The 27,181-nt window shown below is 46.1% G+C and overlaps 1 protein-coding gene across 1 annotated transcript in view; it reads right to left on the reverse strand.

The window, feature by feature from the left end:
• The window catches only part of NRXN3 (neurexin 3), a 1,009,770-nt gene that overhangs the window by 918,863 nt on the left and 63,726 nt on the right, over positions 1–27,181 (reverse strand). Inside the window, 1 exon segment of the mRNA XM_040559130.1 lies at positions 15,427–16,699. Coding sequence (XP_040415064.1) covers positions 15,427–16,138 — 712 coding nt within the window. The 5' untranslated portion in view covers positions 16,139–16,699.

Consider the following 27,181-nt stretch of genomic DNA (forward strand, 5'->3'; position numbering starts at 1 on the left):
TTTATGAGATTCCCACACAAGCAGAGATGCCTGGTGAGTCCATTCCTTACAACGACTAACCCTGGAAAATACAGGGCACCTAAACCTGGCAGGCTCTGAATCCCAGAGGAATCAGTAGGAGAGCTGTAGGAGTCAGCTCAGACAGACAGGGTCAATTTACAACAAATGGTCTAGAACGTAACAAAGAGAGATGAAGATTTTCCTAGAAATTAGTTTAGCTTAAGTGTGTTAGACATGCTCCAGTTTCTAGCTCTCTGTCCTAGGGCCCAGAGGGAAATGAATGAAGGTCACAGCACCTTCAGGCCATCCGAGGAAAGGAAAAGGAGGCTCAGAGCTTCTACAAGTCTAATTTCATACAAGTGGAATGTGTGGACCCAAGAGGATCCATAGTGACATCTGAAGACCTACAAGACTTCCATCCCCAAGGCTAACTCCAAGAGCAGAGGGATGAAAAAATAAAAAGACTGTTGTAGAAAAAAAAGAGATGCCTGCATTGCTGTATTTTTCTTATACCTGGCAAGGTCCTTTGGACAACTTTGATGGCTAGGAAGATGTGAGGAGCATCTCTCCTCTAGTATCAAATGACCAATTCCAGCATGGGAATCCATCAAAAGGAGGGATTTCTAGAGCCCTGCCAGCAGATACTCAGGAAACAGATCTTACTCAGGGAACAGATCTTGAGTATCATGCCAAGTGATACAGATGCTTCACTTAGATGATGACAAATAGTAGGATGCAAATGTGCTGCTTTACCTTACAACCAGGTGCCTTAACGGCTGACCAGTTTTCCATGCTTGGGCACTTCCCACCTCAAACGCACAGAAATCAGGCTCTCCCTTGATGACTTGCTTTCTTTTCCTCCAGTTGCAGAGCCCACGCCCCGTCCTCCTGTAGCTTTGCCTCAGCGAGACTGCTTTGCCTCCCAGTGCCAGCATGCGAAAGCTGGCCTGGCCAGTCACAACCGGAAGGCTCTTCCCCTGCCAACCGTGATCATCTTGACAGTTCTGCTTTCTCCTCACATCATCTGTCAACTCTCTCACTCCACCTCCCCTTCCTGAAATCAGCCTCCCCCATCTACCAGGGTTGGGGTCAAGAGGATAGAGGCACAGTGCCAAAGTCGGGGCACTCTCTGCTTCCATCCTATCCCAACAGAGTGAGGAGCCTGACAGAGGCAGGGTCAAGTCAGGATGGGACAATTAGGCTTGTGGGAAAGCAGTAGAGTCATAAGCAGCTACAAAAATCAACTCATCATACTTCTGCTCTGGGGAAGGAACACCTCAAGTGTCAGTGTTTAGGTGTGGTTTGACTCATGAAAGACTGACAAAAAGATTTAAGGAAAAGATCCATATAGTCACAGATCTGTGGACCACTTTCCAACTGCCTATAATGGAGCTAATATCTCTAGCAATACATCTCCGTCTGGACTGGCCACTCTCTTTTTTCTTTGACTAACTTGGGATCCACTTTGACAGCACTACCAACAAATGTCACTCCTGATCTTGGCATTGCCTGTTAGTTTAGATCTGTTTCCTTCTGGCCTAGTTCTGCTGATGAGCTTTATTATAGGCCTGAAGGAATTCCAGTGATGTGCTTCTTCCCAGCACCAACCAGTAAATTTCTGTTGTGCACTGTACTAAAACAACCCATAAGTAATGCTTACAGCTTCTACTAATATAAATTTAAACAGCTTCTGTAACAAATACCAGGTCAGAATATTAGTTAACCCTGAGCAGAGGAGTCCTACTCACACTCCTGTACCCCTTGTTGTAAAAGAGGCTACCTGTCAGAGGACAGTATAGTTAAATGCAGCATGTCAGTACTACACAGAAATTAAGAGAGCACATTTGGGCTCAGGAGCCTCTGCTCAAGTCTTTCTGGTATGTTACAGTTTTCGCAATAAGCGAAAGGGCATCATGCCCCATCTGCCATCACCTTCATTCCATACAGGACTTTTTGCTCATTTGGGTAGCTGGTGTTTGTCAGGCAAATTTGTTTTCAAGGTTAGTATCAAAAACGGGACATACTGGAACCACTTTGAGCATCTAAAGATGACACATTTGGGCAAGAAACACATTGAAGAAGGAACCCTTCTAAAATGTTCTTATTAGGCTGCTCAGAGAGAACCAAGAAAAAAAGCCCAGGTCTCTTCAGGAATTCTTTGTCCACACAACCTTCTCTCAAAGCAACCAAACCAAACAAAAGCCCATACAAAAACTCTTCTGTTTTCGTCACCTATGAATAACGGTCTAGAAAGTCAGATCTAGTTCAGCTGGAAACCCAGCACATAAAGAGTTCTGCCTGCAGTGGTTCATTGGAGTTACTGCACCGTGGAGTAAAGCTTCCAGTAAAACCCAGTCTATACTGACTATGAACACTGGGCAGAAAGAGATGGTTACATGAGAGCATCACCTTGGCCAGTTGGTAGAAATGCAGAGGGAAAGCAAAAGAGAAATCACCCCATTATACTTCCTTCTGCCACCTTCCATCCAAGGTGATGTTTGGTAAAACATTCAAAGACTTGGAATTAGTGTTTCATTTTGCTGTTTTTGTATTGTTTTGTTTTGGTGAAATCATAAACATCTCTCTGCTGGAAACATTTAAAGAAACTGGCTTTTCTCTTTCCAGTTTTGACATTTTTATTCAGGAGCCCATAAACCACAGATGGACAAAAACAGTTGAAACTGCTTTAAATCTCCTGTTCCTCATTAGCAACTATAAACCTATACTAAATAGACGAAAGCATAAAGCATAGCCAGACATAGCCTAAATAGTGCAACACCCTAGCAAGGGGTAAGGAACAAGCTGGTTCAAGATGGTTTCAGCTGACAGTTGTATGACAACAGCCACAAAGGGCAGAGCTTATTGGATATGAACAATCCATTCCACCAGACAGAATAAAAAGAGATCTTTCTTTGAAATTTCAATCAATTGAAATTTTACACGAATCCCTAAAATCCAAAGCTCCATTTTTAGCTTCACATTCAATGTAAACCACAGTATTCTGTGGCTTTTCTAGCACACTTGGAAGAAACTAGATAAACTACTATATTGTTTAATACTTAGGATTTAGCATTCTGGATTCCAATCCCACCTCAGGCAGCTTCTGACACGATACCCTTCAATAAATCACATTCTGTTTGCCTCTCAGTTTTGCCATCAGTAAAATGGAGATAACATGCATTTCGCTGTGTGGTAGAGTGATGTGAAGGCTGACTGATTTATCAGTAGTTGTGAGATGCTTAGGAATACTCTGATGAAATGTGCCACATGTATGCACAATTTATTATTAACCTGACAGCATTTTAGCTCTTTTATTTTCCTGCCTTGCACACAATTCAAGTGCATGATGCCTGAAGCACATTTGAATGGATGCCATGTGGCATTTTGATTGTAGCAGGTACTATCATTTAATTCTGAAATTCACAACCTTAGCACCACATTAAAGCAGGATTTTTGCAATTAATTTTTCTTTTTCACTTAGATTTTAAAAGGAAAAATTTGAATGGTCTTGATTTTAGTTGGTGTCGTTTCATTAAAATTATTAAAGGCACACAGGCAAGGAAAGAATCTCAAGCAGAAAAATTGTTTAGGCCAAACCTCTAGAGGTGAAAAAGGATGGAAATAAATGTTATATGAAGGTTAAATGATCAAAATTACTATTTAGAAGCCCAAGTCAGTCTCAGAGCTCCAAGGTGCCTGGGTCACTTTTCAAACTGGGAATTAAAAGTAGCATTTTTTAAAAGAAGACCAACAAATCTAAGTAGATTTGGGTTTAGTTCTTATTTCAGCACATCTTTCATCGGTATGAATGAAGGTTTTGCCTGGCTAACGAGTACGTAGTGTATGAGGTTAATTTTAAGGTGAACACTATTAAGCGTATAAAAAAAAATCTGTACAACGGTCTATACATTTGATGTATTTTTCACATAACTGCTCGTTAATGACACTGTATCTGCAAGTTCAAATAGTTGATGTACACACATTCTGCAGCAGAGTCAATCCTTCACAAGGAGAAAACAACTGGGCAGGCATATGCCAAGAAAATAGAACAGATGAAACACACATTTTGTCTCACTCCCAGACCTGAAAAGTAGCTTAAATTATTTTAGTCTGCTTTCCACAGCAACGTTTTGTCAAGTAAACAAGAAGAAACTTAAGCAACTTCAGCTCTGGAGGAAAACTAGTGAAGACTGTTACAAATATCCCCAAATAGTGGAATATAGATTCACAGATGTTTAAGGCCAGAGGGAGCATTAAATAGACCTACAACAGAGCAGTGACCTCCACTGTAAGTGGTAGCAGGCCTATAATTAAACACCATTGACAAATGAGGTCTGAAATCACAGCCAATTGTTCTCCCGAGATAGAGGATCTGTTACTGAGTACTTTGGTTTAGATATCTTTTGCCTCAGGCAAACTGGGAGCCTCCACACTGGCAGTGGCAATGACAGGGAAAAACGTCCCAGAGCTCAAGAATGGCTGTCGTGCCATACAAGTGCAATTCCCAAGAGATCTTTGAAGGCAGAGCCTTGCTCATCCAGCCCAAATCTCAGCTTGGGGTGGCTGCAATTCAAAAAAAAAAAAAAAAAAAAATTCTTGAACGGAGAGAAATCTGTTATGCTCCTCTCTGGAAATGTCCACTGCCCAGTCATCAGGCCCAGCTACATTGCAAACTGCTTGGGTTAAATTCAACACGCTAAAAAGCTGAAGACCAAACTGCTAACAATCCCAAATTCTCTAATCAGCAGTTGTGGCTCTTCGTTAATATAGGCAGCCTTGCTGCCTTCACTGTCCCTATTGAGAGGCTGCACTATTCAGTTATACTGGGACATCTGAGCTGTCGTATGGGGAATAACCCACCCAAGTCCTGTCCACCCAAGATCATTCCTCAGGCCGTTCATTTAGTGGAGTTCTTGACAACCAGCAGTACCTACAGATCTGTCACCTTAAATGACAACATGGATTCACACCACTCTTCCCTCCTGGGAGGTTTCAAAGGGCATCGATGTGACTCATCACCACCCTACCTGTGCTCCAGGCTCCTCTCACTGAGAGCTGGAAATCTGTTCTCCTCTCTGGTCAAGTCTAACCTGTGCTAGGTTCTTTCCTTCTGCCTCCACTTCTGGGACTAACAGTTCCCACAGCTGTAGCAGAATAGGATTCGGTCCACGGGGTTTCATTAGAGCTTTTTAGTTGGTGTAGGAGCATATGTTTCTTCCTTAAAACACTTCCAATTTTTAGCAATATATCATTAGTGTGCTCACTAGGGACAATGATGCTATTAAGTTATAAAATAAGGTAGAAATATATGGACAATTGATACAGATTATATTTTATACAAAGTCAGAATCCAAAAATTCTATGAAATAAAAATGAATCTCTTTTTCTGCTATCATCAAAATGAGTATTTTTCTAAATATTTTGACTTGAATGAAAACACTATTTCTGTTGAGGAAAAACATTTCCAAGCTGTCTTATTCTGATGTGCCTTAGCTGGTCTAAATGTTGCTTCACATGTCTTTCAGTAGAACATGCCACAGGATAAGGGCAGTCCAAAACCAGACTGCCTTACCTATAGATTTAACTGCAAGATGTGAAGTAAAGTGCGTAGGTGTGTATGCTCAATATTTGTTTAAGCCCAGCAGGTCTTGGGGTTTGCTGTAGATGTGTTCATTGCTGCAGCTGAGGTGCAGCTGAGCATCTCAGCTGAAGTAACAAAAGAAAATAAAGAGTTTAGGAGGAAACAACTAAACCAGTAACCTAAATTACAATTTGATCTTCAAAGTCCTAATGTTTGTTGTTCTATTTTTAATTATTAAAAAAAAAAAAAAAAAAAAACAGCTCTCCAACAGTGCAGTGCCCGCTAGAGGAACTCTGAAAAGCGGATTTCGCCATTTTCTGCAACATCCAATATTTTTCTCGGAAAACTTTCTTCTTCTACTCAGTAATAAACTTACAGCCATACCGCTATCACCACATGACTACCTTCCATGCTGCCATGATCACACAGCCGCCAGTACCAGAGCTAGCAAATTTTAAGCTGGACACGCTCCCATTAGTCACGCCTCATCTTTGACACTAAAATAAATATACCTCTATGACAGATGTAGCAAGGCTACTGCTTCCTGATGGCAACATATCCAATCTGTATCTGTTTTTTTTCACATTTTTTTTTTCATGTTCACTGATCTGCTGTTATTTTCCTTAAAGTCAAAACTATCTGAATAACAGGAACCTGCACAGATCCCCAGCTCCACCAAAGGTCTGTCCAGAATCGTGCAGGGCGGTCCCTTTGTGCAGCAAACCCCTTCCTACAGCCGCGAGTCCCAAGGCAGCTCTAGCAGGAGCCACAGAGGGAAGGGCAAAAGACAGAAGAAAAAACACAGAAATTCTGGCTACTTCCCAAGCTTTGTCTTTCAGGTGGTCCTAGACAAGCAATTTAATCTCTCGGTTTTCTCTCCTTTCCTCTTCACCAGGCTCACCTTTTTGTTGGTGCTGGTTTTGTCTTGTTTTTAAGAGCAATTTATTAAGAAATGATAGAACAGGCTTCTTCCCCATATAAAAAAAATCTTGGGGGAATATAAGCAATATATTTTCAGCCACATACAGAAAGGAGCTTAAGGAATTTAGCTGCAAACACCACTGAGCTATGAAATTCACAGATCACAACACAAGCTGCTCTCATCTCTGCTAGCCATCTCTGCTTCAGCTGCGGTTTCTGAGCACCCTCAGCGGACAAACCTGCCTTGAGCTCCTCGGATTTCTCCTATATTGCCTTGAGGAGAAAGGTACTGAGAGGCACTCTAGCCCTGAAAGCTGAGCTGGCAGGATGGAAGCAGCAGGAAAGACCAGAAAATCAAACACGTGTGCAGAGACACACCAGAGGTTTGGAAAACTCAGAGAGTGTCATTTTTCTCGAGTACTAAGGCAACAAACTGAGAAGAAATGAAAATCCACCCATGGGACTTTGCAGTCTGAGAAAGGCTTCTGAATAAGTAGCAGCCAAGTAAGCTGTGGGGCATGCCAGCAGCTTTAGAGATTGAAGTCAGGTTTTAACCTACAATTTCTGCATCCACCAGCGAACTGTTTCTTCCGTTCTGATACAAGTCTCTGTCAAATACTCAGAGCCAACCCAGCCCATCATTTCACTCAGGTTACTTTACTGGTTGGATTCCATGAGCAAGAAGAGGGAGATCACACCTGAAGAGTAAATCCTGATAACAAGGCACACCTTCCCTCCTTGGCCTACATAGCAAACTGCCGATCAGCTACAAATACACTGGCTACATCTCATAAGCAGTTAGACTTGCAATGGCAAGAGCTTACAGGAAGAGAAATACAGCAAGAAGATTTTACTTTCCTTTCCAGTGCCTAAGAAACACAAAATGCTTGCCAGCTTTGCGCTAATTAAAGCACTCCCAGAGTTGTTCTACTCTGTTGTCCTGCTTTTTATGCAATGATTTATGCAAGAACAGAAGGAGAGCAAACTCTGCAATTCTGCTCTACTGGCCTTTTATACCCTCCCTGCTTTCCCTGACAGCCCAAGGTCGAGTTGAGTTGAGCATGGAGAGCAAAAGGGGCCAGGCTGGAAGCAGCAGCTGTAGTAGGGATAGCACCAAGGCAGACAGGTAGGCAGAGGTGGAGCACTGCACAAGGAAAAGCATCTCATCAGTGCCTGGGGATCACGACAGAGGGCATCTGGGGAGAGCCAGTGGAGCACATGGGACACAAATGAAAAAAGTCGTAAGTTCTCCTTCTCCCATCGCTCCTATCAGCACCCTGCAGTGCAGCATCTGCTCGGTGTCACCCAACAGCCTACACTGCTGCTGGGGCTCTGTCTTCAGCGGCGCAGCTGCAGCCTGGCCTGGGAAGGCTCCAAGCGCACATAGCATGACAGTGCACAAAGCTGCAGGAAACTGGGGGACTTCAGTCAAAAGGAAGGAAGAGGAACACTCCTCAGACACGGTTTACTCAGCAAGGAAAGCTACCTTAATTTTTAACTGCAAGCCAAGTCAGAAAACCGTCAGTCAAACCAAGTCATTGTACTGGGTACTCATGAATTATCATAATTTACCTGTCCTGCTATTTATATGGCTCTATCTTTGTCATACAGCATGGTGTGAGGTCCTTAATACCTAAGATAGGAAGACCCATTGGCTACATACGTCAGATATGGGAAATGAAGCACAGAGGGTAACCCGGTACATAGCCCCTCTGAAGTAAGCTCAGGCGATTCAATCCTGAGTCCTTCAGTCTGCCAGCAAATCATCCTGGGGATACTGGAAGCCTGTGGCAGAACTGGAAATTAGTCTCAGGTGCTCAACTAATGCCTTAATGACCACACCAGCCTTTCCTGCCAAAGATAAAAGTGCTGCTGCACCAATCCACTTCCTTTACACATTGCACCCTGGCCTCCTTTCAGGATAACAGGGTGAGCAACTGCATGTGTAGACAGGGTCTGGCCACCTAAAACAGCACTACCAGCAATGCCATCAGCAACATAAAGCAAGAAACCAGTGTACACAGGTCCCAGCCCCATTTCAGAACAAATGCACTCAAATACAAAATGTATTTAAGTAGTCTGTGACACTCAGAGCCCTCCCTGTGTCTCACACCTACCTGCTTCAGCCCTTGGGCTGCTCTGCACCCAGCTGTCAGCTCCTGGACCCATTCACAGGTAGAGCGAGGGGAAATGCTTTGCTCTGCAGGGCGGGTTTACAAGGGCAGTAAGCTTGTCTGCAATGAAGGATTGTGGGAGAGACACACGCATACACCCCAAAACCACCTTGCTGTCTCTGGACAGCAATAACATGGCAGTTGCCTTGTTTTCTAGAGGTGCAGAAAGAAGCTTTGCTATCCATCGAGTTCAAAGTGGGTCAGCAAAGGAACAAGAGGTGAAGTGAGATCAGAAGCCAGCCAGGACAGGTGGCTGCTCTACCATTTCGTCACGTGGATCACCACCTCCTCCCAGGCCAGGGAGCGCTCAGTGCCGAGGCCGATGTGCCGAGGCCCATCTTCTGTCAGCAGTGCGAGAGCTTGCTGGACGGACGTCCTCCTCCGCTTCTTCCCCTGCAGCTTTCTCATGTGGTTGCCAGCATCCTCAAGGTTTCCAGGAGGATTAGTTCCCCCGTTTTCCACCAGAACTTAACAAAAATTACCCTGTGGCAAATGACCCGCACCCCTCCATCCTGGAGTACAGATGAAAGCAAGGCTAGAGCATGTGCTGTCTTGCTTGGGGCTGTATTTACTGCTGATTGACCTCCGTGACAGGCTGCCTAGCTCAGCAGAAGCCTGGACAGTAATTCTAGGCCAACGCTTCCTTTTTTTTCCTTTTTTTTTTTTTCCCAGGGAAAAACAAAGGAAAATAAACCTTCCTCCTGAAATCAAGTAATCTTCTCCACCCTTCCTTTCCCTAAGTTGGAAAGGGAAATTTTTGGCTCCACTCACTTTCATAATTATTATGAGTTCTTTTTATTTCTTTTAGTTTCTTACTAACGCCCCAAAATTCAGTTTAGGTCATAGCTGTGCACAGGTTGGGAAGGAGCAGGAGCCACCAGGCTGGTCTGCAGGCTGACAGAGGGAGCTGGTGTCTAAACTCCAGCCAGATTCAGTCTTCCAGAAGCTCACTCAGCCCATTCAGATCTCCTCTCAGAGCCAGCCTAGAACTGTTCTCTTACACTGTGCGGCAGGTAACACCAGGACCAAATAGCTGCTGGAAACAGCCTCTGTGAGCTACGGCTTACTTTTTCATAAAGTAACATTTTCATCCTGTTTTTACCCCAGTCCCACCTCCTTCTCGCCTACAAACTGCTCTCACCCTTCACCAGCTCCCACCAAGCGGCGGTCTGATTCTGCACCAACTGCAGTTTGCCTCCTTTCAGTAAGGGCAATGCCCAGGCTTAGCCTGACTGAGGGCTACAACTTGTCTGCTGCCTGAGGGCTGCAGCTGATCTGCAATCAAGCAGAAAAGGACCGTAGCCTCATGGTCATCTATAATACAGAAGAATGAAACAAGAAGAATATAGCCGTCAGCATGTATTGCAGCGAGACCGAACCAGCGGCACGCCTGCTACAGGGGCCTGCCATCTCCCTGCGGCTCCCCTGCACCAAAAGCAGGGGAGGGAGGAAGCAAACCCAGCCAGGCCTGGAGCTGCCACAGTCCCCGCTCGGCAGGGGAGGTGGGACCTGGGCCATTTCTGTGAAGGGGTGTGTTGGATCCCAACCGAAACTCTGTGGCTCCTGCTCAGTTTTGGTGTTCATTATTACGAGTAACAAACAACACTTAAACTGCACTTTGGAGTTTCAAAGCACTTTGCAAACATTAATTAATATCTTAACACATCATCTTTCTCTGGTGCCCATCTGGCGTTGCATCAAAAAATTACAACCAGACTGGAAAAAAAAATACTGTTTTAAATAGAACCAAATGAACTTAATCCAAGAAGAATGAGCAAGAGAAAGAGCTGGGAAAAAATAAACTTGCTGCTGCAGAGCTATGTCAGGAGCAGGGCTCTTATTGGCGTTCTGCTCAATGGCCAGAGCTGGGGCATACGAAGTGTCATAAAAGAACAGCTTTGCCTCTTGCAACATTTACTCCACAGCCCTTGGAGACCATCAATCCTGGAGCTCTGCACCGGTGAGTGAAGATCTGGGCCCCCCAGAGCTGCCTGCTCTCCTGGAAGTGCAGAGCACAAGACCAAATGGAGGGTCTGCAGCTGTTTATTGCTGGTGAATCCACCGACAACCAATTTATATTCATCTATCAAGGAATATGCAAGTGGAAGCAAATATTATGGTCATGTTCATTTGTTTCTGATTACAAAATGTATGTAAATGCATATGCAAATTAAGTGCACCCATCAGGCTCATGGCAAAGCGCCAAATGAGCCCTTAGCGTTACAGAGTTCGGGGTGGCTGGCGGGGAGATACGGTGATTACAAGGAAGGCTCGGCCATCCTTTTAGATGCAGCCAAAACTGGCTGCTCCAAAGGGGCAGGTGGAGGATAAATCCTGCAGTAACTTGTCTCTTTAAACGAAGCTGAGGGGCTATAGAAAAATCTGTTCCCGCTGCAGTTAAAAGTGTGATAATTACAGAGCAACGGGCTCCTCTGTCATTCAGCAGGCAGCATCCCCAGGAAATCTTGCTCTGTAATCAAGGGAAGAGGTGCAATCAGGCCCCTATTCAGGCTTCGTTTAGAAACAGCCCCTGCAGGCAACACAAAGGCTTCAGCATGGTGCTTTGTGAAGCCGGTGATCACATCAACGTCTTGGTTCTGCAACTACAAGCAGAGTTAATGTCACGTCTAAGCACATCTTCTGTTCACCTTCACCACAAAGTCCAGAAGGGGCCTAGGAGAGAGGCGAGGTCGTGGGCCAAGCCACTGCTGTACGTAGGATGCTGCACTCACTGTCTGCATCAGTGGACTCACCCTCCGCACCTTGATGGCGGAGGAAGAGAGAATTTCTAGCAGACTAAGCAAGGCGGCGTGGTCCTGAACGGGAGATGTGAGCACGCGCAGCTGGCTGCTGCAGCAGCACTGTGGGCAAAATTTGCGTAGGGAATGAGAACATTCTTGATTTGTGTGTTCTGGGTTGTTTTATTTTTTTTTCACTGACGTGAATGTATCTATCTGTGCTGCTCAAATTCTACAGGAACCGCATTGTCTTGGCAGCCGCCTGATCTCACAGAGACTGATGAGGTTTATTAGAGGGGAAGGTGTCTCTGACTTCAGCTTTCATGTCTAATGCCACTACTGCCCAGAAACATACAAATTAATTGCTACTCAAATCAGCCATCCTTTGTACCCTACAGAGCTGTCAGATTCAATGAACCGGTTTACTCCAAGTGCAGTAAAAATAGTATCACATTTTATTTAAAACGGACGGATCTTCCAAAGTGTGCACACATTTGCACACCCATGGTATAAACTCAGGCACACAAATCGTAATTCTCAGTGACCAGCAATGATCAGCTCAGCTACCCATCTGGGCACGTAGCTACCAAGACATACACAATCCTGGCAACTCCGCATGCATAATAAGAGCTAAAAAGCATTCTGCACACTGGGGCATGTTCTGGGCAGAATTTACAGTTTTGTCTCAGTGTGGAATGGTTGCTTTCTGCTGAGGTTCACTGTAACTTCACTTTGCATCACAATAACCCCTAATGCTGCAAATGGAGCTTCGTTCCGTCACAGTACGTGATCAGGAGGTTCCACTCTCTATTTATTTTTTATTTCTTTGGCCACAGAATAGATGATTATGCTGTGGTTTTACCATCTGCAGACATAGGTATCAGTCAATAGCCAAGTAACGGCCTAGACCCTGTCAAGAGAAGTCATTATGAAAAAGGTACATACTGCATTTAGCTGTTCAAACAGTTGTTATTGATTGGATCCCATCAGTTCCCAGTAAAAGAGCCAGAGAAAGACCAAATGAAAATACACACACAGACTGCAGACTAGTAAATACTGTAATGGAGTTGAAGATCATCCCCAAAAAGGGAGTTGATGTGCAGTTGAAAGAGCATGTCTCTTCCGAAAACGCGACTGAGAACAAAATACCATGTTGAACAGAATTCCTGCAAACATCCAGAGGCAGGATAAGGAAATAAAATAAAAGGCAATAGTTTCAGTGACAAACATTTCTATCTCTTGGAACAAAGCAAACAAAGAAAATACAAGATGCTTAATGGCCAATCAAGCCACAGGCAGGAAGAGCCTGCATCCAGTCCTGCTGTTCCTACCACATCCTACTGTTAATCAATGGAGGTCCTGCCACATTCAGGCAATTGCAAGACAACATCTTTGAAGTTTGCTAAGTTTGTCAATCTCAAACAAAAAGGTAGCTTTACTTCATCTGGTTCATTTTTAGTTTCCTTGCCACTTTTCTTTGTCTGCTTGTTTCCACTTACTGAACAGCTTTTCTTCTATTTTTCCCCTTCTCACAGTCTACACAGAAACTGTAACATTTTTGGGTGACAGCATTTAACACACAGAAATCATCACTGTTGCAGAATAAAGGGGGCAGAAAACAAGGCTGATTATAAAATATTAACATAAACCAAATAGACACCATGAAGTAATACAAGAAAAAACAGGACTGGACAAAGTGGTAATTGTTTGTGGAAATCTACATTTGTTCCACTGGAAAAGTTCTCTGCACAGCATCATATGTGTGAGCAAACAGAGCACAGCTAACAGTGAGTTAAAAATGTTTATTTAAAAAGGTACATCGTGACAAACTTCTTTGCTCACTCTTAATAGAAGGTTGGGCTGAAAACTGATGAATCACTAGAGGAAACAAACAGCAATGGTGACGCATGGCTTCAAAAGGTAACAATAGCACTGCTTGATCCGTGATCTCTACAGCAGAAATATCCCTGGTTTCATTAGAAGATGGATTTCATCTTGCTCCACCCACCCAGGAAATACAGAAATCCCACCAGCAGAGCCTTGAGATTGCCCCCACAGGTGTGTATACAGAAGCCTCACTCACGGTATTTTCTCCAGACATGTGATGAAAACCATACACTGTTGATGTCTTGACCTGTGAAATCTTGATCCATCATCCCAGCAGCATAAAGAGGCTTATATCTTTATAATTCAGGCTCCACGTGCCTCTGTGGCTCTTGCAATCTTCCATCCCCCAAAACTTGCATTTAGACAAGAGGTGTCTTTGCTCTGTAAGCATATGAGGATCAGGCCCTACAGCCCAGCTATTCAAGTGCTCAGTCACAACCAGCAGTCTCACCAGCTCCACATGCTTCATGGTTCAAGCACAGGACACAGTTCTGGCTCATTACTGATATGGACCAGATGGGTGCTGACCAAAAAAATGGGGAAAAAAACAGCTTTGGAGTATAAAAATACAAGTCTAGTTTGGAAAACTTGGAGAAAAATGGGAGGGAAAATCACTGTAGACAGCCCCTCACCAGTCATTCTGAAAGCGATTTTATTGTTGCACTTCGGTACTTTAAACTGTTATTTATAATTAATAAATGCATCAAATTCTATTACTGTACCTGAAAAATGCTGGAAACTGGCATTAGGGAGGTATTTCTCCATCAGAGTGTAGATCTCTATAGCACATACAGCCGATGTTATCCCAGAAGGCATATTAGTCTTGTCTCTAAGATGGCTATTTTGGTCAAGAATGATGACTTATGTACAATGATAATGTATATTATTATTATATTTGTATATAAAGGCAAATTTTCTTCTATCGTTAATAGCACCTTAAAATTAATGCAAATATAGATGTCATGTTTACTTTCCAAACTCTCTCTTCCTGTAGAAACATGCTTGCTTCTCCACCACAGTATTTCTGTAGGGGTACTGACTGCCTTTACGCTTACCTATCAGCAGTATGTAGACATTACTTTCAGCACCTCTCACATTCCACTTACTAAATTCCAGTTAATTCACTTCCATTCCCAAAATAAGTAAGGGAATGGTAATTATGATATGTAAGATATTAATGCAAGTATTTCCATTTTGACAAAATTTCAGTGTTTTTTTTTTTCCCTTCAGATTGGACTCTTCTTACCCAGTTTCATCTCTGGCTTAAGCTCAAACTGTTGTGTTTAAACCCAAATGTCAAAAAATGCTGTGATAAGATTCTTGAATTCACACTGTGATTTCCAGTCGACTTACTTAAGTCTCTTGCACATACAGAGTTAATTACCATGGCACTGCTAAACACCGAGGAAAGAACCCTGAAATACACTTCATTATGCAGTTTGCATTACTTAAGCCTTCTGGACTGAAATTTTAAAAAGTAGTATGAAACAATGGCTACAAATCCCTCTTCCTTTTACAATATTAAAAGAGATCATTAAGAATGTCTCAAAGCAATTTAATCAAGGATGCTAAAACAATCAAGGTACCATTCAGCAATTAGTATGCAAATAATTGAAAGGGAGCATGGGGCTTCCACGGAGAGCAACAGCTTACACGATAGGTGGCCTAACTTTTGCACTGTCCTGTCAAGCAGTTACGTTAGCCATACACACATTGCTCATTTTTACCAACACTTCACTCAATTTACCAACACTCCATTAGGGCCACCAAATTGTGGAATTAACCCAGATAGCTAAGATCATTTCTTACCTATGCTTTTATCAGCATCAACTTAGGGTACTTCTGTGTTCACCGATTCACATTTTCTACCCTTATTAATAAGTTGCTGATGAAAATCTGCCCATGCTACAAATGCAGCATCCTTTCAAAAAGGCACTTTTTGCAATTGCTCATGCCCTCCGTCTACTCCCATTTCATTATTTCCTGCTGGAAAAAGAACGGTGGAACTTTAATTCCTCTGATAGCCACCAGCAGGGATAAGAGCTCAGCCACAGCCTTGCTGAGTGACAAATTAACTCTTTGGATTGCACAAAGACCAATGGGAAGCACAAATGTATTTTCTTACCTTCAGAACACAGTTTGCCAGCATACCCAGTGGCTGAGCAGTCACAGTGTGGCTCGCCATCCAGAAGAAAGCAAGTGCCACCATTTTCACAGGGGTTTTCTGCGCAGGGCCCTTCCATTTCCAGTCGGACCCCTTGACTGCCCAGGAGCTGCGGCTCAGAGTTGCCGTATTTCAGATCCAGGATAAATCCTTGAAACGGAGGCTCACTCAGAACGCCATCAAGGGTCAAGGCAGCAGGACGGATGTCCAGTGGGACTCCACCCACAAAAAGGTCGCTGACGATATTCATATACTGGCGCTGGGGACGCACCTCACCTGGCTTGGCTTCACCGTCCAGCACTAGCACTGTCCGAAGGTGATTGCGGCTGACCATCAGGAAGTGCCAGTTGCTGTCGTTGACCTGCTTGTCTGTGATAACTGTAGTCTCTGCACAGTCCACACTGAACTGCAGCTGGATGCGCCCATCGACAAGGGACAGACAGAGGAAGTCACAGACACCACCGTCATCAAAGTAGAGAAGCAGCCCAGCGGAGACGTTGGTCTTGAACTGGAAGCTGAGTTCACTCCTAGTGCTGGCATCCCAGCGGAGGTAGCGGGCCCACTGGTTGGGGACGCCCATGAACTCCAGACCCAAACAGAGACCCAGCAAGGAGCCCAGCAGCAAACTCACCTTCAAAGTGAAGTAGATGGAGTGGAGGGTGAAGCCCATCATTTCAAGAATCTGCTCTTCACTAGGAGAAAAACAAAAGCCACACTACTGTGAGGAGAACCCCAGCAGTCAACACTGAATCTGTTAAATCCAACGGGAAGAGAAGGAGAGCACAGATTGACAGAGGGAGGGAGAGCAAGTGGAAAGAGAGATAGCAAGGGCACGTGACTGAGAAGAAGTGTCTCCTCTCCAAGCAAAGATCTCAATTATCCTTTAGGATCCAGAGGCCTTTATCTCAGAAGTACAGGGTATATGAAGGTACTTCTCCAGCCGGTGTACTTTCATGAAGGGCAAAAGAACCCACGGTGGTTTGTTTTGGTAGAACACAAAGGTGACACTGGTTGTTCCTGGGAGAGAGGAAAGGCCGGGATAAAGCCCAACCCTCAGATTCTGGTTTCCTAGAAGGGATGACAATACTGACGGAGGTGGCAGTGAGGTGGAAGAGAAAGTGAATTCATAAAGTACGTGATCCTTGGGAGGGCAAAAGTGAAGCCAATCTTCATGGTGAACTGGTGGCAATCCAGCCCATAATTCACTGCTTGGCACTCAGAGAGCTTGCAGGACCTGTGGGGTCAAAGGAAGAAAAAAAAAGAAAAGGTTGATCCCACTACTAGCCATACTTTTACCATGAAGCTTATTAAGGTCTTGTCCAGTAACTCATTTACATTTCTTGATATTCTGGCCACTTGTTCAGGCCTGCAGTTGGCTATACTGTCCTTCAAAGCACCAGGGACATCTACATCATCAAAACTAAGAGGACCAGATAGAGAACTCACCAAGGGATCTGCACAAACCACAACACTGGGCAATGAAAAAATACACCAAAGGATTTTACCCCCTCGGATGAAGGCAATCTCAGTGACTTTACTGAGAGAAACGTTGCTGAAGCTTCCTCATTAACAATTACCTCTCAGCGGAAATGCTTAGGGCAAAGACCACAGTCCTTTAGAGTCTAAGAGCTGATGCACAGCAAGGAAGATATTAACCAAACTTCCCCTTCCATTGCTTTCATTATGCTTCCTAGCACACCAAGCAAGCGTTAGAGAAGACAACCCCGCTGTCAGGCTGTCATGCAATAGCTGCTTTTACTTTACATGTCTTGCACACTTCAGAGGCTCTAGCAGGGACCTTTGCAACCTGGAAACATGTGCTATGCAAATTATATATGGCAACCTGCAGCTTAGATGATAGGAAACTTGTAGCTTAGATGATAAGAACTGTCTAAGCACTTAACCACTTACCCTGGTCTAATGGTTTGGCAAAAAGGCCAAATTCACCCCTAGCTAACAGCAAGCAATTCCAGCTGCCTTCAGCGAGCAGGAGCTACACCTGTTAGCACTGGGATATAATTCACTTCTGCCTATTTGCATGTGGGTGACTGTATGCCTAGGGTAGGAGGATGTTTTAAGATGACAACTAATGACAGCACAAAGCTAGGCTCATTCTTTGAAAATCCTGCTTTAAAAAAAGTTTTCCATTAACAAAGGTGCTTGTTCACAGGCTGGGCATGAGAAAAGCTCTGGGAACTGCTAACGCTAGCACAGATACAAAGCGGGAAAGAAGGTGATGAGAATCAAGGCCTTCAACCTCGCAGAAGACAGCACAAGCACGGATTTCACAAACTGGGTCACAGATATTGTGAGATATTGTGAGACAGCATTTTGCTTGGGACAGGTGTTTTGCACTGTGAATGATGAGCGTGGCTGGGGCTGTTGCTCCTAGCAGATGCCTTTCAACCCTGCCACCCACCTCGCTCCAAAGGAGGTGACCCCCAGACACTGCAGAAACGGGCAGTGCATTAAAAACTCTGTCTGGTAAGGGCAGAGCTTAAGCTGGAGGGGAATCACCAAGCAAAGGAGGGGACAGCTCGCCCAGTCACGGCCTCTACCTTACCTGCCCCAGGGACCTGCAGAAGCCGTATGTCTCCAGGGCTGCCAATCTGGCAAATTTAGCCAGCACAAAAAGCAAGTCACTTACAAAACAAAACGTATCAATTAAAAGAAAACCTGCAAGCTAGAGAGTAACGTGAGCTTTCAGTGCCCAGTGGAAACCAGGCCTGTTCCCTGCAGCTGCCTGAGTGGAGCTTGTTAGCTAAACTGCTATAAACACAAATAAAATCAAGTCAAAACCAGAGGGAAGATAATTCCTTTTAATTGTTAACAGCTTGGCTCAGGAGAATAGAAAGAGGAAAAAGGAGGTGTTAGGAGAGGTGTAAAAGGGAGAAAAAGAAAAAACAGATCCAAATGCTAAAATCATCTGTCATCCCAATAATTACAGTGTTGGCTCAATTCATGTTTTTTGTGGGGGGCTTTAAAAATCAACTGGAGGAAAAAGCATGTGGCTCTTGTCCATTCACCTTTCTCCTCTGTGCTCCCCAGTGGGTCCACTAAAAGTTTTAGCCCATGATTTATGGAGAAGGAGAATAGAGTGAGAGGGAGGGAAGAGAGAAAGTGATGACCCAAGCCCGGAATTATTGATGAGATGGGAATAGGAATATAATAACGTGTGTAAATTAGCCAGCGATGTGCTCCCGGCAGCTCCCGGCTCCCCAGAACAGTTACCAGCACCGCAGCAGAACCCAGTGCTCCGTCAGCCGGCTCTGTGCTCAGCCTAGCGCGGCACCCGCCATCCCCAGGGGCCCTCACAGCAGCTCCCGATTCCCCTGGGCAGGGCAGGTAGCAGCACCTGCACCAGGCGTAGCCCCCAGCCTGGCCACCCGGCTCTCCCTGTTTTAAAGGACTAACTCTTTGAGAACCAGTGGAACACGGCGCACATCCTAGCATCATGTGAACACTCCCTTGGCAGTCACAGATGAGATACGAATGCCCCAGTACGGCCCAAATGCCTGTACAGAATCCCACCTATGCCTCCCAACCCCAGGCTGTTTTACAGATGCAAAGAAATCTCAGTCCCCACGGGATGCTTCAATCCTTGGGGTATTTCCAAGAAGCAGGAAAGGGAGCAGGGCTGCCTCTGCGGTACAGATCTCTGTAACACTGAGACGTGTTCATTAGGTGCCGACAAAGCCACAGTCAACAAGGGACACTTAAATCAGGCAGAAATGGTTAAAAAGGGACAGAACTGTTGACTGAGGGAATCCGGGGCAATCCCTCCCTATCTGTTTTGAAAGAAGACAGAGCCAGCGCTCTTTCGGTAGATGAAGATGACACAAAAATCATGAAATACAGGAGTAATTGGGGGTGCTTCACTGCCTTCTGGACATTACAGCGCAGGCTTTGGGAAGGCTGCCCACACCCAGCCGCGAGCAGGCCGGGGCCATCTGGGGCTCCTGCAGAGCCGTGCTCCTCCTCACCACACGGCAGCAGGCCTGCAAGGAACCCCAGCGCTCATTTTAGCACTGGCCAGGACACGAATCTGAACCTTGAGAGAGCAAATCCTGACACAACATACCTGTGCCTTACCCGTTCCCCACAATGATCCTCCAAGACACACCGAGAACGAATAATTTTCTGCTCGTACCATTTTATTTTTAGCATAAATACTACCCTAGCCGCCTCATGCAGCACGCTGCTACCATAGCAATGCATTGCAATTTGGGACAATAACTATAGAATCCCATAGTATTTTCTTATATATATTATCTCTGAGAAATCTCAAACTTTGTCACAGTGTGAACACATCTGACAGAAAAAGACTTCATGATGGTCACCGCCTCTTCCAGGCACGAAGCAGCAACGCCCCTGTTCCAGCTCCACTTATTGCTCAGATGGAAAAGCAACATAACAAGTATGTGCTGGGTTATATTTTAGGCTTAATGTGAGCTAGCAGCACGAAACGAGAGCTAGGCTGATGCGATCAGCCCTTCAACAGACCAGTAGGCGAGGTCTTTGCAGAGCATTTTAGGCACTTGGTGCCCTGAAGGAATGAGGTAGCCACCAAGTCACCTCCACTGCACGCCAGCAGCCTGCGCTTCCCCCGAGAGCTGAGCCATCGAGCAGCCCGCACGCCCAACAGACGGCTCAGCACCTCGCACACGCGGGACCCGCTGTAGGAAACACACCCGCCTGCCCTATTCCAACTTCCCACTGACGGGGCTGCTGCTGGGGCTGCACCACTTCCCGAGCAGGCTGCCAACCTCCGGGCCCCTTCCCAAGCTCGAGGGCAGCCGACCAACGCCAGGGGGTGGGAGCCACGCGCTCAGCAGCCCGGGGAGGGGGTCTCGCCCGCATCGGAGTGCCTCTCAACTGCTTAGCAGCTGTACGCGGAGAGTGAGTGACATTATCTAATTGCCAACTAATTTCCATAATTACTGACTGGCACTCTCTGGATGTGGGGTTAACATCTTCGCAAACGTCTCAAGACGCACCTGCTTGGGAAATGGAGAGGGAAGCTGGGCATGCCGCCTATCTACCCGGCCGTGCGGAAAGGTTGCAGGAGATGGGTTTGCTGCTCCCTGCCCTCCCTCCTTCGCCAGCTCCCTCCCTGCCTGCTAATTGCTTGGGGATGGATTTTTTGGTTGTGAAAGCGTAATTTTCAGCAATTTCTAGTGCAGAAAGAATAATGGAGTTGGATGAAGCCAGGGACAGGCTGGCTTCCCTCGCAAACCCCTAGCACAGCAGCCCGGAGTGAGCCTGCGTGCATCCTGTCACTCCACTTAAGGATTCTGGACAAAACCCCACTGACACCGATCAGAGACACTTACTGTCCCCTGGTGCCACCCCCTTCCTCAGCCAAAACCGCTCATTATGCCATGCTTCGTGTGGAGTGAAAAATATACATTAGTGACCTAAGATCCACAAATTTATACCCGATGTAAAATCATCTTTGTCCTTGCCTTCGCTAGGAAAGCAGAAAACAGAATGCTTTGCTCTTCTGCCTGGCCTCCACTGAAGCAGAGGAGCTCTAAGAAGGGGTAAGAAGGGCCCAGCATTGGCTCTACTTCCATCGGCACTCCCACAGGCGGCTCAAGGCACAGCTACCAGATCATTACGGCTCTGTGACATATGCTGCTTGAGAGGAGCCAGTGAGATTCACAATCAATAATTGATATTAAAAGCCAGGCTTGCCAGAGGCAGAGAAATGGGGAATTAATAGTATTTATTCAGCCTGTCTTCACTCATCCAGTTCTCTGGTGAGGAACAGGATCCTTTTGGCTAAGGCCTTGAGTGTGGGGCTCCACAGAGAGATTTCTTCATACGAAGAAATCTTTCTGCCTGCTCCATCCTCAGCTGAGTTGTGACTGAAAAAGAAGGAAGGGGGAAAAAAAAGAAAAAAAATCTTCCAATGAAAAATGCAGATGGAGACATCGTGAGTTACTACCATCACTGGGGGAAAAAAACAGGGGTTGGGAACACAGAAAAATCCTCCCAATCTCATAGCTTCTTCAGCCAGGACTCATGGTGAGATGTTTACGGAGAATTGAGAGGGGACAGGGAGGCTCTGAAATTCAAAATACCAGAGAAAACCACGCAGATTAATTTAGTTTTTAATTCCTCTAGCAGCATCTGCATCTCAGCTATAAATCTGGACTCTGGCTCAGCCCTTACTGGGCTCGAGAGGACTCCAGGGTGGTGCCAGCGGAGCTGTGATGAATAAACTGGGCTGGAGATAGACAAGGACAGCTACACCCAGGGCAGGGCTTGGTGGCACTGCGCTGCTAGCAGGGGTCAGGGATAAGGCAAGGTGGGCTCTCCTCAGGGAAGTGGCTGCAAGCACAGTTGAAAATGGGGGCTTTGTCTTGTAGACAGCTGAGCACACCCAGCTCCTGCTGAAGTTGGCAGAACTTCACAGGAGGCAGCACTTACATGATGCTGCTGGAGGGAAGTGGAAGAGGAAACGGGGCAGCTTTAGGCCTTTATCTTGGATGTTGAGAAACACGTGAGGATGAAGGCCAGCATCTTCTAAGTGGGGACTGGGGGTGACACAGACCACCTGGGGACCTCTTTTGGATAGTTTCTAGGGATACAGTATTCATGCCAGTCTCCAACATCCCTGTGGGAATTGTACATGCCTTTGGTCCACCACACGCCCAAAGAGAAGATGCCTACTCTTATGATCATAGTTTTTTTCCACCACTGGTATAATGTGCAGGGTTAGCTTTTCCTTGCTGGAAAGTGAATATGGATTCGCTCGATTCTCTTTATCTGAATTCAGTGCAGAGCTCCCTCGGAGACCGTAGCAAAAAACTCGTATCAAAGCAAAATGCAAGAACAGGAGATGCTACCATTCAGGAGGAGGAGGGGAGGTCTAGGGTTGCAATCCAAAAGTGTCCTCTTAAAAGGAAAAAAAAAATACTAGACTCAAAAGCTAGACTCTCTTTGTCTCCATTCCCCTCCAGCAGACTAAGAAACATACACGCACGTGCACACCCTGTCACTTGAGATCTGGTGGTGGTTGGCCGGTTCATTTCCCAGTACCCAGACACCTGGTTTGCAATCAAGCAGGTTAAGCCCATTGCCCTGCTTCTCCCGGCATCATGGTTTCGGCTGGATAGAGTTAATTTTCTTTGTAACGGCCTGTACAATGGCATGTTTTGGAACTTTGAAGAACAAAGCATCAATAACACACCAATATTTTAATTGTTGCAGAGCAGTGCTTACATTGGGTCAAGGACTTCCCTGTTCCTGGTGCTGCCCTGCCAGCGGGGAGGCCTGGGGTGCCCCAGGAGCAGGAGGGAACACAGCCGGGACAGCTGGCCCAGGCTGACCAGAGGGGTGTCCCCATGCCATGTGGCACTATGCTGAGTAATAAGAGCTGGGAGGAAAGGAGGAGGAAGGGACATTGGTGGTGATGGCGTTTGGCTTCCCAGGAAACCACCACGCACGATGAGCCCTGCTGTCCTGGGAGCGGCTGAGCACCTGCCTGCCGGCGGGAAGCAGTGAACGGATTCCTTGGTTTGCTTTGCTTGCACGTGTGGTTTTGCTTTACCTGGTGAGCTGTCCTTATCTCAGCCCACGAGTTCTCACACTTTTACCTTTCTGGTTCTGTCCCGCAGCCCACCTGGGGAGAGCGAGCTGCGTGGTACTGAGCTACCTGCCGGGTTAAAGCACAACACCCTGTCCCCTGCTCTCAGTCAAGAAGGCAAGGGTTTGCTACAAGTCCCCTCCTGGAGCTCACCTCCAGAAACACTATTATCTGGGCATGTGTAATACCCAACTGGGTAATCATGCACTGGGGAGCCGAGCTCCCATGCCCTCGTCTCTCGCAAGACACGCCGCTGGAATGCCACCAGTGGCCTCAGAAGGGATATGAGCCAGCTTGTAACGTGCTCATTTCAGCAGCAGGCACAGGACCCCGGCAGCACAGCCTCACACTTCACAGCCACCTGGCCGCTGGAAGAGTCAATATTTTGTAACAGCCACCCTCCAAGGGTCTCACCTCCTGGGCCTCCTAAAGTCCGTCCAGAAGCAGAGCTCTCCGAAGCCACACCAGAAGAAGAAGGGTTAAAGAAGCCACAAGGGACAGCGCGACTCCCTTCTTAAACACTCTCCCCACCCCGTGAGAGGAGTCCATGTAGTCCATGAGACTGACCTTTAACTAGCCTACCTAGCCCAAGCTCAGCAGGAATGCAATTTACAGACCATTTCAGCTCTCCAGCTTTCTTAACACAAAGAAGAAAAATCAAAACCCAAGCACAATGGAAGGAAAGAAAGAGAGAGAAAATAACCCTGCAGAGCAATCATGTCTGGGGCTGCTCTGATGGCTTTCTGTTCCCTTCCAGGACACAGAAATGACTCCCAGTGTGTTAATTACTCCCATTACCACAAACTCTCCACTAACAAGGACTAGCTAAAAGGAAGCGTTGGCAGCAGCTGAGCAGTTATTGCTCTGTACTGCCACGCAGGAGAAGCCAGACTCCCCCATCTCCGAGCTGGTACTAACCAGGAGAGCGATTTCTGCAAACCTAACAGCTTTTATTGTAATTCCCAGGGCAGCTGTGCTGGGAACCCTGGCCTTCCCTCAATTCCACCATCTTTAAAACAGAACGAAGAGTACCCGCTTTTCTGAAGACTTTCAAATCCAACAACTGGAGAGCTCCGAATCGTTACCATTTATTTCACTCCTCCAGTAGCTGGTCTGCCTCCGTCCCCCATGTCCTCTCCTTTCTGCCACCACGAAGCCTGGATGGATCTGCAGCACTGTTTATTCCTCCAGCTCCTAATAGACCAAGGGCACAGAAGGGAGCTGCACACATCGCAGCAGGGGACTCTGTGAACTTGCAGTGCTGGCGCTACTGATAAGCGGCAAAACTTCTTCCAGATTCTGTATCCGACACACACATCATATTCCCGTTTGAATAAAAACCAACTCTTGAAAATGTGCTCCCCGGTGCTGAAAACTGGCGTTTGAGTGTGTCATCAACGCCTGAAATAAAGGCCACTCCCAAGAAGGCCTTCCTGAGACTAACAGTCCAAAATGGTTTTGTTTTTCCCCTAAAACAGATGTGATACCACAGAGGGAGGCTTGCATCAGGCACCCCTCAGAGGACACAGCTGGAGTGTGCGGGTCTCCCACCTTAGCAGCCAGAAGAGGAAAGCAGTCCCTGTCACACTGTTTTACCAGCTACTTGGCATTCGGAAAAGTAGAGAAAAAGTACAGAAAATACAAAGCAACAACAAAAGAAAACTAATGGCTGGCATACCAATAAATAACACCTTGTTCTTCCTGTCTGTCTGTCTATCCATCTGCTTCTTTCTCACACATGCGTTTTGTAAGTCCTTCATAAGCAAGAGCAGCTTCTATACTGTGACAGAACCTAGCACAACACAGTCAAGAGTAGAGCTCCTAGGCACTGAATACACATTAATAATTGTGATTTTCTGTTAAAGTGCCTCTACACTCCAGCTAGTGTGCACTAGTTCAAAAAAAAAAACTCACAAGGACTATTCAAAAGGCTAGAATTAGAACAAAAAGTTAAATTAAATCTTTCAAACATTTACAAATCACAGTGAATTCCCACTTTGTTCACCACACTTTTACACTCTTGAACCTGATTTCCACTAAGTCAGAGACGTTTGCATGATTTTAAGCATCACGCTAGGTTATGACTGAAAGTGAAGACCGATGCTATCGGTTTGGTTTGTCTATTTTTACTGAAACATATCATGCATAGACGGGGACATTGCACCTGGCCAGAGCTCCCTGTCATTAACATGTCCAGTAATTCATTTGGTCATCCATCCCCTATTGACTGGTGGCTCAAGGGAAAATAAGCAGCATCCACTTGGGAAGGAAATAAAAGGCCCACAGACATCTAAAGATTTACAGAGCCTTTTCCCATTACGTAACATGTAGCACTCTATTTTATTGCAACTTCATAATCTCACACAGAACTTTCTCCTCAGCTTCCTGCAAAGCAAACACTAAGACACAAACCTAGCAAGGAGGTGTGAGGGGCTGCGAACAGCCCAGGGGACATTCGGTCCAATCGCTCAGCACCTTAAGTAACTGAGGCGCTGTTTACAGACAAACAGGAATGGCTTTCAGGGAGCCAAGTTAAATGCTGGAATTGAAGTGTGAGGGACTCACGTTTACACAGATCCTGCAGCGACTGGTGCTCTGAGGGAGCAAAGACTTCGGTGAGCTCGTAAACTCTCTACAAGTCTACAGCCACTGTGAGATGAGGTGTCTGCCTTCCTAACCACATCCATCCTTTACCACTAGCTCCACAAACATGTTTCCTTTTGTGCGTATATACGCAACACCAGGCTGGGAATCCTCTGCCGTGTGAAATCTGTACATTCTTCCATTCTCTGTTTTTTTTTGTCTTCTGATATATACAATTATTGCCTAAATTTGCTCCCCCCGTATCCCCCTCCGTCCTTCTACCTAAGGGTCATCAGGGAGACGTGATGAGGAGGTACGCACAGACAGGTTCTCAGTTGTAGCGTGCTAGGGAATGAAGTGGAGATCTTTGCCAGGATAGACTGCTTGCAAAAATCTTTAAGCATTGGTGTCTTGGCTGGAAAAGGCCAGTCCTTGAAGTGGCTCAGGATATTGAAAGCTTTCCAAATCATCAAGGAAATGGCTTATAGCTTTGCATGATAGAGGCCAGTTTCTGAACTAACCAGCAACGTGGGGATGGGTAAGAAATGCGGTAGGCACACTGCGTTTGTGAGAAATCATTTCAACCTATCCTGTCCTTGCAGCATGACATGGTGCCCTGCCAGGGTGTGCCACGCAGCCCCGCACTGAGCTGGGCCAGCCGGGCTGCAAGAACCTGCCCGCTGCCCTGCCGCTGCAGTGGCCTCACAAGCAAGGGCCAAGAGCAGCTCTGGGAAAGGCCAAAGCCCGGCCCCGGGGGCCCTCAAGGCAGGAAGGCAGTGCTGATGGCACTGCCTCTTCTGGGAGGAAGGCTGCCGGTGAGATAGATTGAGGCTTAAGAGCTCTGTGACCCCAGGAGTCCTGAGAGCAGGAGGAGTTACATACAGGATGGGGTTTGCTGTTGTTTCCTAATTCATGTATGTCTTCTCAGGCTGTATTTCTGGGAATTTTCTCTCGAGATGGCCCTTTTCCTCAGAGACTTACCAACATGAAGCCTAAAAACGAACGTTAAGCTGTGTAAAACAAAATGATTTTTACAAAATTCAGGTATAAAGGATTCACCTATTTCAGTGGAACCATCTCACAACGAGGTAGTGACACTTCCCAGAGCACGCAGAACACCACTAGTCAAAAAGACGGGGAAAGAGAATGAGCACATGTAGCAGAAGAGGAACCGCTGTGAGCATGGGATGGCAAAGAGGCAGATGCTGGCTAAAATAAGGAGCCAGAGAGCACAGCCCCGGCTGCCAGAAGCACTTGGGAACACCTGCAGGAAGGTGCAGGGGGAGCACCAGTGCCTGATACTTTTTCAAATGGACCTGCATAAAAGCATGAGGAATTAGCTTAACAGGGACTGGCCCTTCACCACCTGAGACACAGACCGGGGACACTGCACCGGCACAGCTCTGTTCTCTGCCTCTGTTGTGCAAGTCATTGCCAAAAACCCCAAACTAGGCAGCAGAGAGCCTGGGCCACAGACCCAGAATGCAAAAGCTGCTGCAGCCAGCTTAATATTTCAGGTGAGCCAAGGCAGGGGGGAGC

This window comes from Cygnus olor, chromosome 5 (assembly GCF_009769625.2).
Source record: "Cygnus olor isolate bCygOlo1 chromosome 5, bCygOlo1.pri.v2, whole genome shotgun sequence".
In the NCBI taxonomy this organism is placed as follows: domain Eukaryota; kingdom Metazoa; phylum Chordata; class Aves; order Anseriformes; family Anatidae; genus Cygnus; species Cygnus olor.